Consider the following 14,375-nt stretch of genomic DNA (forward strand, 5'->3'; position numbering starts at 1 on the left):
CCCTGTTGTGTTTTAAAAAATAAAAAATAAACAGATTACAGTATTTAAAATAAAACATTTCATTCTCACCTAAAATGATTGACATTTGTTTTACTAAGGAATGAAAGCACAAATGAACCTGGTCTCCGATCACTCTCTCGAATAAGGTAACTTCCAGGTTTTCCTGCTTGTCGAAGACGTTCTTCTGCAATGGTTCTGTCAAGTTTTCCATGATACCACCTGAAAAAAGAGTAACAAACCTAAAGTTTTTGTTTATTCTCACAGAATAGACCTATGAAACTAATTTAAGTTTTCAGTTAACACTTTAAAAAATCCCAAAACTTCCTCTCAAAGTTACTACATCTGTACATGTTCAAGCTCTCAGTAAACTTACTTCCAATAAACAGTATTTTTAAGACAGAATGGTTTTTCAGAAAACCTGCTTCTCCCAGTAACCTATCCCAAGGGGTGGAGACTCTATTAATATCCATCAGCTTTTTCTTCCTCCCTAAACCACCTCTTTTATATAAACAGAACCAGACGCTATTATTCCAACTGGGAAAACTCTTGTATTGTAAGCCTACACAGACTTCAGTTCAGGCTAGATTTCCCAAAAGCATAAATTGAGAAGAGAATTATAACAGCCTGTTCCTCAGCTGGCAAAGAGAGATGCAAAGCCTGCATGAAACTGGAGTGACAGCAGTCACTCCAGCCCCAAAACAGACTTCCTTAATCACAATGCAGACCCTATCAACTAAAAGTTAGTGCAGATATGTAGCAAATCAGAGACTGCAAAGTATGACAGTGGAGCACTTCAGTCTAAATGAAGTTTAAACAGTTACCGTTCCAGCACTAATTTGCCTTATGTCAATTTACACAGCTTTTGTCACAACACTTGTTCTACTCCAAATGATCAAATATTATGCTTAAAAAAACCAACCCAAAACAAAGCAGCAATGGTAAGCAGCATTCAAATATAAAGCCAAGCATTGTTCTAATCACCTTCACAAAGACACTACCTGTTCCAGTGCTCCATACCAAAACAATTCATCAGTTCTGTGTCCATGAAATAACTATGCTTAATTAAATTTTAATTTCTACACTCAAGAAAACAACAGTTTCCATACAGCTACTGTTTCAGACAATTTAAATCCTTTACCTGTGCAGGACATTTGCCTTTTAGTTCATGCACGTTTTGAAGGAGTCACAAAAATGCATTTTGTAAGAGATACGTAAATGACCTTTTGAACAAATACATGAAATAATATAAAAATCTGTATTGATGACAGTAAAAAAAAAAAAAAAAAATCTGACCAGAAGCTTTCTTTCTATGAATGGAAGCAAAGGTTTTGAGGTTTCTATCAGAATGAAAGTCAGATAAGACAAAATCAATAAGCAACACGTGTAACAGCAGCACCTGCACAGACAGTGTTTATCATGGCAAAGCTGTGTGCTTACTAGTATAGCTCTGCTCTAGTTCTCTTCTTCATCCTGCTCATAACAAGTTACACCAGAACATGTGCTGCTCTGTCTGTACAACATACAGCACTTGAGGCTGCTGGAGGACAAGGGACATGAGTGAGATCCTGTCTCATCCCATTCCAGAGCAATATGACAACCTCACAGACAGAAACCTCTTGCTTGAAGACAGTCTGTAAAAAAGTGGAGCACAAGACCCATGCTAGAAGGGTCCTTTAGGAAGTGAAATAAATTCAAGGCTGTCAATTCAGAAATACCTAAGATGAAATGTTCTGCTTGTCAACGTGCACAGCATGGCTGAAACATAAGTTATTCACAGAAAAGGTCAAAACAACCAGACCGACTCTCACAAAACAAGAAACTCCCCAGAGACCCAGGAAACTTTCCCAGTCAAGAAATTCTTTGAAACCAACATTCCATGAGGACTATTTTAAATTAAAGTTAGGTTAACTGAGAATTTAATTGTTTGTATCTATCATATATTGGAGAAAAATAATATTAGCTCTATTGAGAGACACACTGCAATACAATGCCAAACTTAAAGGCATCCATTCAAAACAGGGAAGGTTTAAGTGTTAACAAATGCAAACTACTACTAAAAAGTAAACTTGGAAAACGAAAAGGCAGCATTACTTGCAAAAAACATGTTTACTTAACATAATTAAATTCAGTGTCACTGAGCACATATTTGAAATATTAACAGCTGATACAAAAAACATTGTCTTTTACAGCTCACTATGCACTAGCAGAATGCAAAAACTGCTCTATACTGCTAGCTATGGAAATAAACATTAACACTGAATTTAACTACCAACAGAAATGAAGATACAAATGACAATACAGCAGTCAATGCTGAGCAACGGTAGCAGAAAACACCCCAAGTGATGTCCTCAGGAAGCTTCTGTAGGAAGCACACATCTTTAAAAAACAGGACACACTGTGGTACAAGTTTTCAAGATACTATTAGAGTATGCAAAATGTTTGTTGGGAAATAACTGCATTTTTCCAGAGTTCAGAGTTTCAACACTAGACAGAATCACTTTATTCAAGCAATACAAACCACAAGTTTGAAAAACTTCTTTTAGAAGTGCATCTCATCTTCTTCATCCGCCTATCACCTGTTTTCACTATTTAATGAAGACGCACTCTGCAACTTCACAATCTTTGAATAGTTTGATAGTAAATAGTGAATAATATTTTACAGAATTGCAGTACTCAAATCTGATTTAAGGGTATCAACTGCTTGGTTAAGGAGTGGCATCACCTTGATTTTAATACTTCTGTTGAGAGGTTGTGTGTTTTTTTTGCTTTGAAATATTTCCATAGGCAATTTTTCTGTGAATATTGGCTAAAGTACAAAGAATAAACTCACACTAGTGAAAAGTGTTAAAATCATGGTGTATTGCCAGTTATAAAGTAGTATCCGTTCAGTATTCAGTGCTATCCAGAGGAGGTACAATAGAAATTACTAAAATATAGAACCTGCCCTACTCTTTGTAATTTCATCAGAAAATAAAAGAGTGCAGAACATGGAAAGATAGTAGCAGGCTACCATAAGATTCTAAAATTAAATAAATGTTAGATCCTCTGGCTTTAACACTCAATAAGGTATCCCAGTGAAGCTTGAGTTGAGTGCTTCTGCAAAAATACATCACAAGGAACTACCTTTCCCTCTTTGGAGGGTTGGTACCGATTTGAGTTTATAGGTCAAGACGAACAATTTCAGCATTTTTCACAGTTTCAAGTTTAGAGTGCTTACGGAAGTAAGACTTCAGTAGATTTCGATTTACCTCGAATACAGCTTCTAGACAGGCATAAAAGGAAGCCCCACCTACAGTCTCAGGAAACAAATTAAAGTTTGGATAGGAGGGTATCAAATAAAAAACCTGACTTGCTGTTAGTAAAAGTCACCCCTGTGGCTGAGAATGACCAAATGCTTGCACTTAAAACCACAATTCACTACCATTTGCATGTATATCCTTCACTGTCAAAGACAAAATCCTTACCCTTTTTAGTCAGCCACCACTGCTTGTTTGTCTAGTCCTACCTAGGAACTCCTTTATTTCTAACATTAACTGTGCAAATTTTTGAATTATGACAATCCAGTTTTCACAGTGTTTTGAGACAACAGAATCAACTGAAATTTTGAAACACAGCTCCTGCCCTGATAATACAATAGCTATTACGAGCAGCCTTGCACAAGCAAGCAGCCTTGCAACAGAATGTTATAAAGTGATTAAACTATAAGTGTCTTATTAACTATAGATCCAAGTTTAAGTGGTTGTTTCCATGAGCACCCATTCAACTGCTGTAACAAACATGTAAGCTTCTTACCTAAATCGTGACTCTTTGCATCTAAGAGAATACCAATAATAAGCTGCACAAGGAAATACTCCCATCTGACAGCTTAAATCAAAAGCAGCATGTTCAAAGCTCCAACCCTACATGTATCATGGTTTTATTTACAGAAACAGACAAAATACCAACACAACATCACAAACAGCTTATATATACACATAAACCAAAAGCAACAGAGAGCTGCTCAGCAGAATGCTCCTGACACAACAGCCACAGCCATATCATGTGGCTGGCAGTCACAGACAGGTCACGAACCTCATGAAATGAGCTGCACTGCATTTGGAGCTGTTACCTCTGGCCTGACAAAACCAGCTCCTTAATCTTTCTCTGCTCCTTGAGAGACGCTGGGTACCAGACACACAGTCACACCAGCTTCACTAGGCCCAGCCAGCACTTCCTACTGCAAGTAGAAATGCAGCTAGGATGCAACCCTTCAGCAAGCTCGTGGTATAGTAACAGGACTTTTGCATCCCAACATGGACACCCCACCAGGTCCATGCACAGAGCAGGTCATTCACAAAGAGGTAGCAGATGCTGAATTCACCATCTAGGAGGCAGCTGTGGAAGCATGTCACATTGTTCAACCAAATCATTTTGTTTACATATTTCCTTTTTACACGTGTAAAAAGCAAATATTACAAAGCTTTGTTTTTCCACTAAAGAATTCTGCTGTTAACAGTATGCTGTCACTTTTACTCAAGAACCACAGTAGGTTAGGAAGGAGGCAACACAGAAGAAAGCACTGAAGGGGAGTACAAGTGTTTTTCAGCAACTTTGTACAAAGGTAAGTGTTGGTAAAAGCTGCAGTCCTCACTATTTACATCTAGAAAAGTCAGGGTGCAGAGGAGAAAGAGTCACCAAATGCTACAAGCACTTCACTCAACACTACTGTTAGTCAGAGCTTGCTGCTTCAACAAAACTCATAAATATGGAGAACTTCTAGGAGTCATGGTCAGAGCTGCCCTCCCTTCAACTCAGACGCTGCCTTAGTATTTTTAACACATTACAGATTCCTGTTCTCATCCTCTGAGACTACATGAGCTCTGCTCCCATTAAAAACAAAAGAGAGCAGAAATTTTTACCTTGAACTAGGAAAACCCTCAATTTCAAATGCGAAATCTCAAGTACAGTTTCATGAAGACAGAGGAGAAAAAAACCACAACAAAACACAAAACACTACACAACAAAATGCCCTGAATTCTTACTTGGTTTTTATTCTAACACCAACCACCTCCTCTTGAGCTTTTCATCTGAAGGCTTGATGCTCCTATGCAATGTTCAAGTTTCATTTCTCTCAGCTTAAAATGCATTCTTAGTTTTACTATTTTGATCCAGACTCCACTTTTTAACACTTTATCTGTTTATCTGCCATCTCTGTCAGATCTGTAAGGCTGCATTACTTCATTTATGCATACTATTTGTAGGGATTAAATTTAGGTAAATGTCACTTAAAACCTTACTAAATTAATGTCTTTCTTCTGTCTTGTTAGCTACCATTCAGTAGTTAGAAAATTTATACCAAGTCTTTGAGGACTTCCAAATCACAAAGAACCTCCTATCAGAAAAAGTTCAGCAAATATGTATCAACTCCTACACTGGATACATCTTTAAGATAATGAAACAAGAGCTGAAGAGGAGTAAGTGTTCCTTTTCCAGTATGCATGAAATTCATCATTAGGGACTCTTCTAGGAGAGGGGAGGAGTGGATACATCCTTTTGCACCCCTACGCATTTTTCTAAGAGGCACCATTAGCAAACCCATGTAAGCCTAATGAAAAACAGTTCAGCTTTTCTCATTTAACTGTTACAGAGCCCCTTAAAAACAGCATGTGTAAAACTGAACTGTGCTGTACTTCAAGACTAAGAACCAGCCAATGAACCTGGAAAGTCATTACCACTGATAGTCCTCAGTACACCAGCTGTGTCAACCTGCATACACCTCCAGAAGAAGCTGTCAAAACACTTTTAGCAGAGTTTACATCAACTCTGAGCTAGAACAAAACAGATCAACCAAAACCATCAGTACATCTTAAGAAAAAGACTATGCAAAGATGAAAAGTCACAGTAAACACATGGTCAAAAAGGAATATATTTAAATAGCTTCATTAAGACATGTTCTAAAAGCTCCAATAACGGTAAAAAAAAATCTTGTAAGCTTTAAAAGAGACATATGTGACAACAGCATAACACTCAACATAGTAAAGATTTCTTCTGATGCTACCTGATATATATTTACTGAAAAGACAACTGGTTGCCTCTCTCATTTTTGCAAGAGTCACTAACAAACAGGTGCAATATTGCTAAACTGGCTGAGAAGCAGCTCTTGAAATAGTCTGCATTTTCTTCCTGAAGAATCAGCTGAGGAAGTGAATTTTGGAACTCACTACAGTTTCTTGTTAAAAACTTCCCATTTTTACATGCTTCCTACCTGCGCACTCAAGTCAAAAACACACCTTTTTCTATTTGAACTACAGGAACAATGTTAATACTGCTAGACAAATCAGCAGATACTCTTTAGCAATAATTAAGGAATTTCTACCATGTTGTTCATCTTGTCTGCCAATTAACTTCATTAAATGCACTGCAGGCTCCTTTGTCTTCCTCATTCTCCTTTATCTCACCCTCTCTAACCAAGCACAGGTTTTGTTTTGTGCTCCACTCTCACCTCCTCTTTAAAGCTGGAATGTCTCTCTACATAGGTGAATCACGGCCATGAGTAAAGAACTGCTTCAATAATGACAAAACCCTGACAGTCACACACCAGAAATGCAAGATACGTGCAATGACTGAATTAAAAGATGTCCAATGCTTCCCACTTTCACTAGGAACAATAGTGGGGTAATATAACCTGGAGACTACAATCCATACACAACAAATGCAACTGTGTGACATAAAGGAACTGTGTGCATGACTAAGAAAACAAAAATCCCTGTTTCTAGACTTGAATATAGAATGAGATGACTGCTACAGAGGCTTGGTTACATTTTGCTTTTGAAAGAATAAAGCCATTTCAGCAGCACTCCTTTTATTACCAAGAAGTGGAAAGAATGAAAAGGAAATCTCTCCACAGAGGCTTAGAAAGCACAAAAATCTATGCAAGAAAAAATCCAGGGGAAAGGTGTGGTTTGAACAAGATAATGCAAGCAACTTCTTAATCTTCTGGATTAAGCAAGTATTCAAGCTTGAATCTTGTAAAGTCTCTAGTGTTACTCTACTAACAGAAGTCAAGAAATTAATTCATCAATTTATCGCTACTCTGAAATTTTATATATAGAAAAAGATTATGCAATATTTCTATAAAATAACTATACAAAACCCAATGAGTAAGCTGCAGGTAACAATAAAAAAGAGACCAGCATTTCAGAAAACGTCTTACACAAATCTACATAGAATTACAGTAAGATTCCTGAGCTGATGACCAAATGTTGGCTAAACTTAGATGGTTTTTGGAAGCCACTCCAGAAAAGAAAGCTTTGTACTCTGCAAGGGGGAAATTCATAGAAAAAACCCTTCTCTAAAAATCTGTAAGTGGTGATTAATAAGAAAATCATATACCCACCCCTGCTGAGCCAATGACAGTAATCCTTAACAGAAAACTAATATTTTAACTATTGCCATGTAGTTACACACTCAGCTTCTTGCAATATAATTATATGCAGCTTACATCTCAACACTAACATTCACTGGACCGACTGGCAAGATACAGACTGGGTAGGTGGTCTGCAATATGGGCATTAAATTGGCTCATGGCTCCATTCAGAGAGTAGTTATCAGTGGTCTGTACTCTGGCTGACAGAATGAGATAAGTGGGTCCCCATGGACTGATACTGGACCCCACACTGTTCAACACCTTCAGAAATTAGGAAGGATGATGGGACTGAAAGCACTCAAGTTGATGATGCCAGATTGGGCAGTGAGGAGGACACGTTAGAAGGGAGAGCCACCTTACAGTGCCCTGGGCAAGCTGAAGAGTGGGCTAGCAAGAACAGTATGAATTTTAACAAGGACTAGCACAAGGTCCTGCAGGTGGGTCAGAATAACCAAGAGCACAGTCCAGGCTGGGGAGCAGCCATGCTCAGAGGGACCTGGGGGTCCTGGTGGGCAACAAGGTGAACGTGAGTCAGCAGCACACTGCTGCAGCAAGCAAGGCAAACTGGATCCTGGGATGCATCTGCAGGGGCACTGCTAGCAGAGAGAGAGGCAGGATCATCCCACTCCACTCAGCACCTGTCAGGCTGCACCTGGAGTGCACTCCAGTTCTGGTCTCCACAATTCAAAGAAGATGCAGACAGATTAGATAGGATCCAAAGAAGGGCCCCAAGACTATGAAAGGGCTGGAGAACCTGCCCTATGAGGAAAGCCTGAGGAGTTGTATCACTTCTGTCTGGCAAAGGGAAACTCAGGGGGGCCTCATCACAGTACTCCAGTCCTAAAAACGTTTTTATAGTGACAACAATAATTTTCTGGAATAAATTACCCACTGATGTGGTAGAACCCCCAACACTGGAGGTTTTCAAGATGCAACTGGAGAGGGTCCTAGATAATCTCATCCATGCCCCCTTTCCCACAAAAGGCTGTCCCAGACAATCTTTCCAGTTCCCTCCCAATCTAGGCTCTTTTATCGTGCTATGATTGTACATATTCCAACCCTGATGAAACTGTATACTTACAAATTCCAACTACTACTATTTCAGTTTAAGAAAAAAGGAAAACCTAAGGAAAAAAAAACAAACTGATTTGTTATAAAGTCAGTCTGAAAAGCAGCTGAAAATACTGAAATTTGAAGAACAAAAACTTAGTTTTTTAGGGTCTGATCATTAAAAGACTCAGACAGCTGACTTACTAGGATACTGACTGGATACACGGAGTGTCCTGGTGACCTTGATTCTCGATGCCTGAAAGGTGACCAGAGCTTTCAAGTTAATTAAACATTAGTTTGTATACACTGACTTGTACACATTAAAAATTGTAATAAAAACATACTTTAGAAAGAAAACATAGACATTCTGAGCAAATTTATCAAATATTTAAGCAGCATGGTTAGCTACTTTAGAAAGACTTTTTTCTAAAAGGCAGACTCTTGTTTTTGCAGCTGAAATTACGAGATCTACCTAAAAGAACGTAATGAAAGATTCTATTTACCCACTTAAGGATTTCTTTTACTTTCCTTCGATGTCTCCCTTACCAGCCACTGACATAATTCATGTTTACTTCAAGTAACAATTTTCAGCACACAGACCTTCTAACATCTATAAACAGTATATTTATACATATACAGAATTACTTAAGTTGGATGTGACTGCTGTGGATCTAGTCCAGTCCCTCCCCATTCTTACCACACTCAAGCAGGGTCAGCTACAGCAGGTTTCTCAAGGCCATGTTCAGTCAGATAATAAATAACTCCAGTGATGGAAACTCCACAACCTCCTTGGGCAAGCTCTGCCACTGTTTGACCATCCCCAGAATAGAAAGGTACTTTTTCTTAAATTCAGACAGAATGGGAAGTTTTTAAAATTTGTTTCTATTGCCTTTGCCCTGTCTGTGGGCACCACTGAGGATAAGCTGGCTCCCTCATCTTCATTCCATCCAATCAGATCTCTATATGCATCAGTAAGACCTATCCAAACTTCCTCTTTTCCAGGCTCAAAAGTCACATCTCTCTCAGTCTCTCCTCATTTGATTGATGACCCAGTCCCTTTACAATCTTGGTGGCCCTGCACTGGGTCCACTTCAGTAAATTCATGTCTCTCTCGTACTGGTGAGCCCAGCACTGGACACAGCACCCCAATGTGACTCACCAGTGCTGAGCAGAGTGGAAGGATCACCTCTCTCGACTTGCTGGCAACACTCCTCCCCGTGGAGCCCAAGATACTGTCAGCCTTCTTTGCCATCAGAGTGTATGGAAAGGCTGCCTTCCAGCTGGTCAGCCCCAGTATGTGCTTGGGGTGCTCCTCCCCAGTGCCAGAGTTCTGCCATTTCCTTTGCTGAATTTCATGACATCCCTCACAGCCCAATTCTCCAGCCTGTCCAGGTACAGCAGCACACCCACCTGGTGTTACAGCCACTCCTCTCAGTTCTGCATTGTCTACGACTTGCGAAGGGTGCACTCTGTCCCAGCATCCAGGTCATTAATCAAAATATTAAACATCATTGGCCCCTAGGTACACCTTGGGGAACACCACCAGTGACTTGCCTCCACCTGGACTTTGTGCTGCTGATCACCACCCTCTGGGCCCATCTGTTTAGCTGGTTTTCAATCCACCTCATGTCTATCTAACCTGTACACGGTGACAGCTCCTCTACAAGGAGGCTCTGAGAGAGTGTCAAAAGTGTTACTAAACTTGAGGTAAAATCTTCCCCTTTCTCTCTGAGACAACAACTCCACTGTAGAAGGCTGTTATGCTGGTTAAGCACAAAAAAAAAAAAAAAAGAAAAAAGAAAAAAAAACCCCACTCATAAATCCATGCTGACTTCTCCTTAACCCCTTTAGCACAAAACAAAGACAGACACATGTAATAACAGAAACTTTTGTCTGCTCCAGAGTGACAGAGCAGATATTACACATAAAAGACTAAAGACTGCCTGTAGTCTTTACATAGTATATAAAAGTCTGTAAAACAGAACAAGTATATAAATTTGTAAAGAACTAGTAACATTCAACTGGCACTGATCATACTCTGCCAGGACACAGAAGAACACAATCTTTTCACTGTAATACTTCTATGCAGCACAAAGACAATGTTCAAACAAGATGCCTTCTCCTCCCTCCTACGTGCCTACAAGTGAGACAAACACCAAGATTTTTTTTTTGTTCTGTTTTGTTGAAGGAGAAAGAAAGACACATGAGAAACTGGAAAATCACTATGGGAGTCCTAAGAATTTATGGCTGAATGAAGAGATGGGGTCCTACAATGAAGAGACCCAGGCCTCAACTGGTAAAACTTGTTTTTCCCCCCCCACGCACCAGCCACAAAATATTAAGACAAGAAAAGGTAATGAAATACAGCACAAAACACTTCAAAATAGGGCTGGCCAGTAGATCAAGTGCCTAAGTCCCACACTGAAGTACTGAGAGTCAATATACTACACAGCACAAAAATTAGAAAAAGCAAAGGTCTAGAGACTGTTCACTGTTTAAACAAAATTATATCATCTGATGTTAACAAGAAATACTGACTAAACTACTGAAAAGTCCTTCTCAGATTTTTTCCAGCATCAAAGGCTATTCTACTTCTGGTTTTCTCCATATGAAGCTTCCTTTATACATATACCTAGCATACTCAGTTCACTTGCTGCTTTACTTCCTATATATGGTTAGGTACGATTTTGCTCTGCTGTTTTTAACCATTCATTTGAGACAGCACTTGTAATACTACACATTCAGCCAGAACTAAATCCAGATTTACATTCAAGTCTGTTTTATAAGTGGCTCAACACCATGCATCAACTTCAGAAAAGTAAGGTGTTTCCCTTAGCAGAGAATAGGAATTAATAAATAAATCTAAAAAAGGCAAGTTTACCTGGTAACCACATTAACTGCTAAACAGAAACTTCATAAGGTAAAATCACATTTAAATTTTTATCATTTATACATATCTTAACTGGACATTCCAATATTACTTCCCCTCAGATTTCAGATTCATTCATTGCTATGGAAAAGGGCATTTGACCATTGTGAAAAAAAATTCCTTTTCATGAGTTACTGAAATAAACAAATGCTGCAGAAATCTGGACTTGCCACCGCCAACACTCAAGTGAAGAAACATACAACACATTCAGGCAGCAGAATGTTGTACTTTCACACAATCTCTGCTTATTTAATACTTCCCTACCCATCTCTCTATCTCCTATAAGAATACAACAGCTTTGGTTAAGAGTTGTTTTAACCAGAAGGCATTCTGACAGCCTGTTTCATTTTGTACAATTGATAGCTTTCAATTTCAACAGATTTCCATTTCAAACTGATAGGCACTGCTCAAAAAACACCATATGAAAATATCACTTTTGCCAGAATTAACTGGAACTGCTTCTGCCACCTTAATGCAACACTTTAATCTAAAATAATTTTGTCAGCTAAGACTTCTAAGGAAATACATATATAACAGCACTATTCCATATACCGCTGCTTTACAACCCAATAAAATAGCGTTCACTCATTAAATCTGAAAGCTTTTCCTTACACTGTTTCAGCCTCAGTCAGTGAGGTTTCAAAATGGGGTAGAAAGCGCAAAAAAACAAATAAATTACCAAAACAAAGAGTTGCTTGCTTTATTCCCTAGTATCCTGTGCCTCCCACCTAGAAATAAGCTACAATATAAACACGCTCCTGCTGTGCTCCAGAAAAATGCAAAACCACACACACACTGAGCAGACAAGCCTAAGTCAGTTTCACTTAGGATCAGAGAAGATAAAAATCAACCCTTCTTGGGGATTTTGAGTTTGTAAATAAAAGTAACCTGTTGCACGCTGACAATCTCCACCCACTGCTAGAAAATTAAGAAAATACACTAAAAAAGGCATGTTGTCCTTTTCCTTAGGTATGTGGAATAGAGAAGAGGAAATTAAGTGTATTAGGTGCTTGCTAGGGAAGACGAACATATCCTGACTACTCTGAACAAGCTATACTTACAGCATCCTGATGGGAAGCACAGAACTTGCATCTGCTTCACTTCCCAGCCCTCCAGGTTAGCTACTGTGAAAGCCAGACTGCCAACTATAGGGTATTTTAAAACTTACTCATATTAAAAAAAAAAGTTTGGTCTGTAACACCTGTACAGTCCAACACTTTCGAACTGGGAATTCATTCAGATTTTGGTTATTTTGTGTCTGTTTTGGGGTTTGTTGTTTCATTATTTTTTCTCATCTGCAAAACAAGTTAAAAAGGAAATTAAAAAGTGATAAAGTTGTAACTAAGTTTAAACAGAAAGCCCCATTTCATAATTATAAATCTAATCTAAGATTGGAGTATTAACCTGGAAACACAAGTATCAACTTTTACCAGATATTTTTATTGAGAGTCAGTAACCAATCATTGAGTAAATCCTGAAATATGAAGCATGTTCATGGAAAGGCAAAGGCATCTAGTGAGTTGTTGTTGTTAGGAAAAACACTGAAAAAGCATTAGTCTCATACAGGAGAACAGAGATTTTCTATCACATAAAGCAAGGCCAGGAGTGATCTCAATTTTCTGATGTACACATAATATATAGTAAGAAATTAAGACCAAGAAACAAAGCCATCTGACGGATTTGTAGAATTATCCGTCAAGCCAACCCTGCATATAATCCTCCTATAAAAAACTGAATGAATTAAGAGGAAGTGGGAAAGGGTGGAGCTGGTAGTCATATTTAAACAAATGGAACAGCAGTTTGTAATCACATTCAACAGGAGAAATTTAACCCAAGTTTAAATTACAGGATCATTACTATTCTTAAAGATTAATACTGGGCCTTTTGTTACAGAAGATGATAGATAATATTGATACTTGTTTTTTGTAATAAATCAAGGGTTCAACTCCACAGAAGCAGATGGTATGATTACAAAGAAAGGGCACTTCCAAAACACAACAGCAGGACTGAAAGGATAGAAATTGCTATCGACATATGGCCAACTTAAATGACTTAACTGAGAATGGTAAAAACTGATGCTGTATAAAATAAATAAGAGATGAATGAAAGGGGGAAAGGTTTTTATTACTTTAATCAGCCAACTTTTTTTTGTAACGGAAAATCACATACCTGGGATAAAAATAGAACAAAAAGTATATGGAAGCCTGAATTTCTGAATCAATTTTTTAAAATGTATTTTATTTCTTGGATGTTTCTGTAATAAAGAATCTTCAATAGCAAATAACACTGAACTACAGAGCCATGCCCTGGTCCTGCCAAAACTTCAGTGTCTCCTTTGTTTGGACAAGGTGAGCAGCTCTGTCAATCAAAACAAAATCAGGGCCTCTGAAGTCTTCCCCTAGCACGTACTCCTTGTCAGAAATCTAACCTTCTCTTTCATGAATGTTAACCATCACGGTTGCACATGGCTTATGAGACAATATTCTGACTGCAAAATGCACTCAAAATTGTAGATGTGGTAAGAACTAAGAATCAAACAGGTGGTTATTCATAAAGAAATATCCCACTTTCTAAAAATATTTCAAAAAGCTTGTTTTCTCGGCTTTTTCATCAGTTCTCTGAGGAACTTACCCTGGTCTAACAGAAGAAGCAGTCTGATCTTTCAGAGAGAAAAATCAGAAGACCTCAGTTCTGTATCTCACCAGCTTGGCACACAATAACAAAGAAGTAACTTTGCTTTTACGTGCTGCTATTTCTCCCCTTAACCTCTGTCAAACCTGCCTACTCCTATTTCCAGCTCTTTCTAGCTCCTGTAGGCTTTCCCCTTTAGGGAAGTTTACAAGCTTGAGAGTACTGAAACACTGTCTTAGACAAAACAAGGCCTTAATGTTTACCAACTCCAACAAAAAGTCCAGAAATTAAAGAATAAAGGATGACTACATAGGAAGCCTTTCAACGTTACAGAGATCAATTTAAAATACATCCTATGAT

At 38.4% G+C, this 14,375-nt stretch overlaps 1 protein-coding gene across 1 annotated transcript in view; it reads right to left on the minus strand.

Moving 5' to 3' along the window:
* Window positions 1-219, minus strand: part of RASA1 (RAS p21 protein activator (GTPase activating protein) 1) — a gene marked incomplete at its 5' end in the record, with an annotated part of 46,014 nt that extends 45,795 nt beyond the window's left edge. The window contains one exon of the mRNA XM_009997841.1: window positions 70-219. Within this exon, the coding sequence (XP_009996143.1) occupies window positions 70-219 (150 nt within the window). The remainder of the gene's footprint in view (window positions 1-69) is intronic.
* Between the last annotated feature and the right edge of the window lie 14,156 nt (window positions 220-14,375).

The sequence above is a fragment of the Chaetura pelagica genome, unplaced genomic scaffold (genome assembly GCF_000747805.2).
Source record: "Chaetura pelagica isolate M959 unplaced genomic scaffold, ChaPel_1.0 scaffold84, whole genome shotgun sequence".
Taxonomy (NCBI): Eukaryota; Metazoa; Chordata; class Aves; order Apodiformes; family Apodidae; genus Chaetura; species Chaetura pelagica.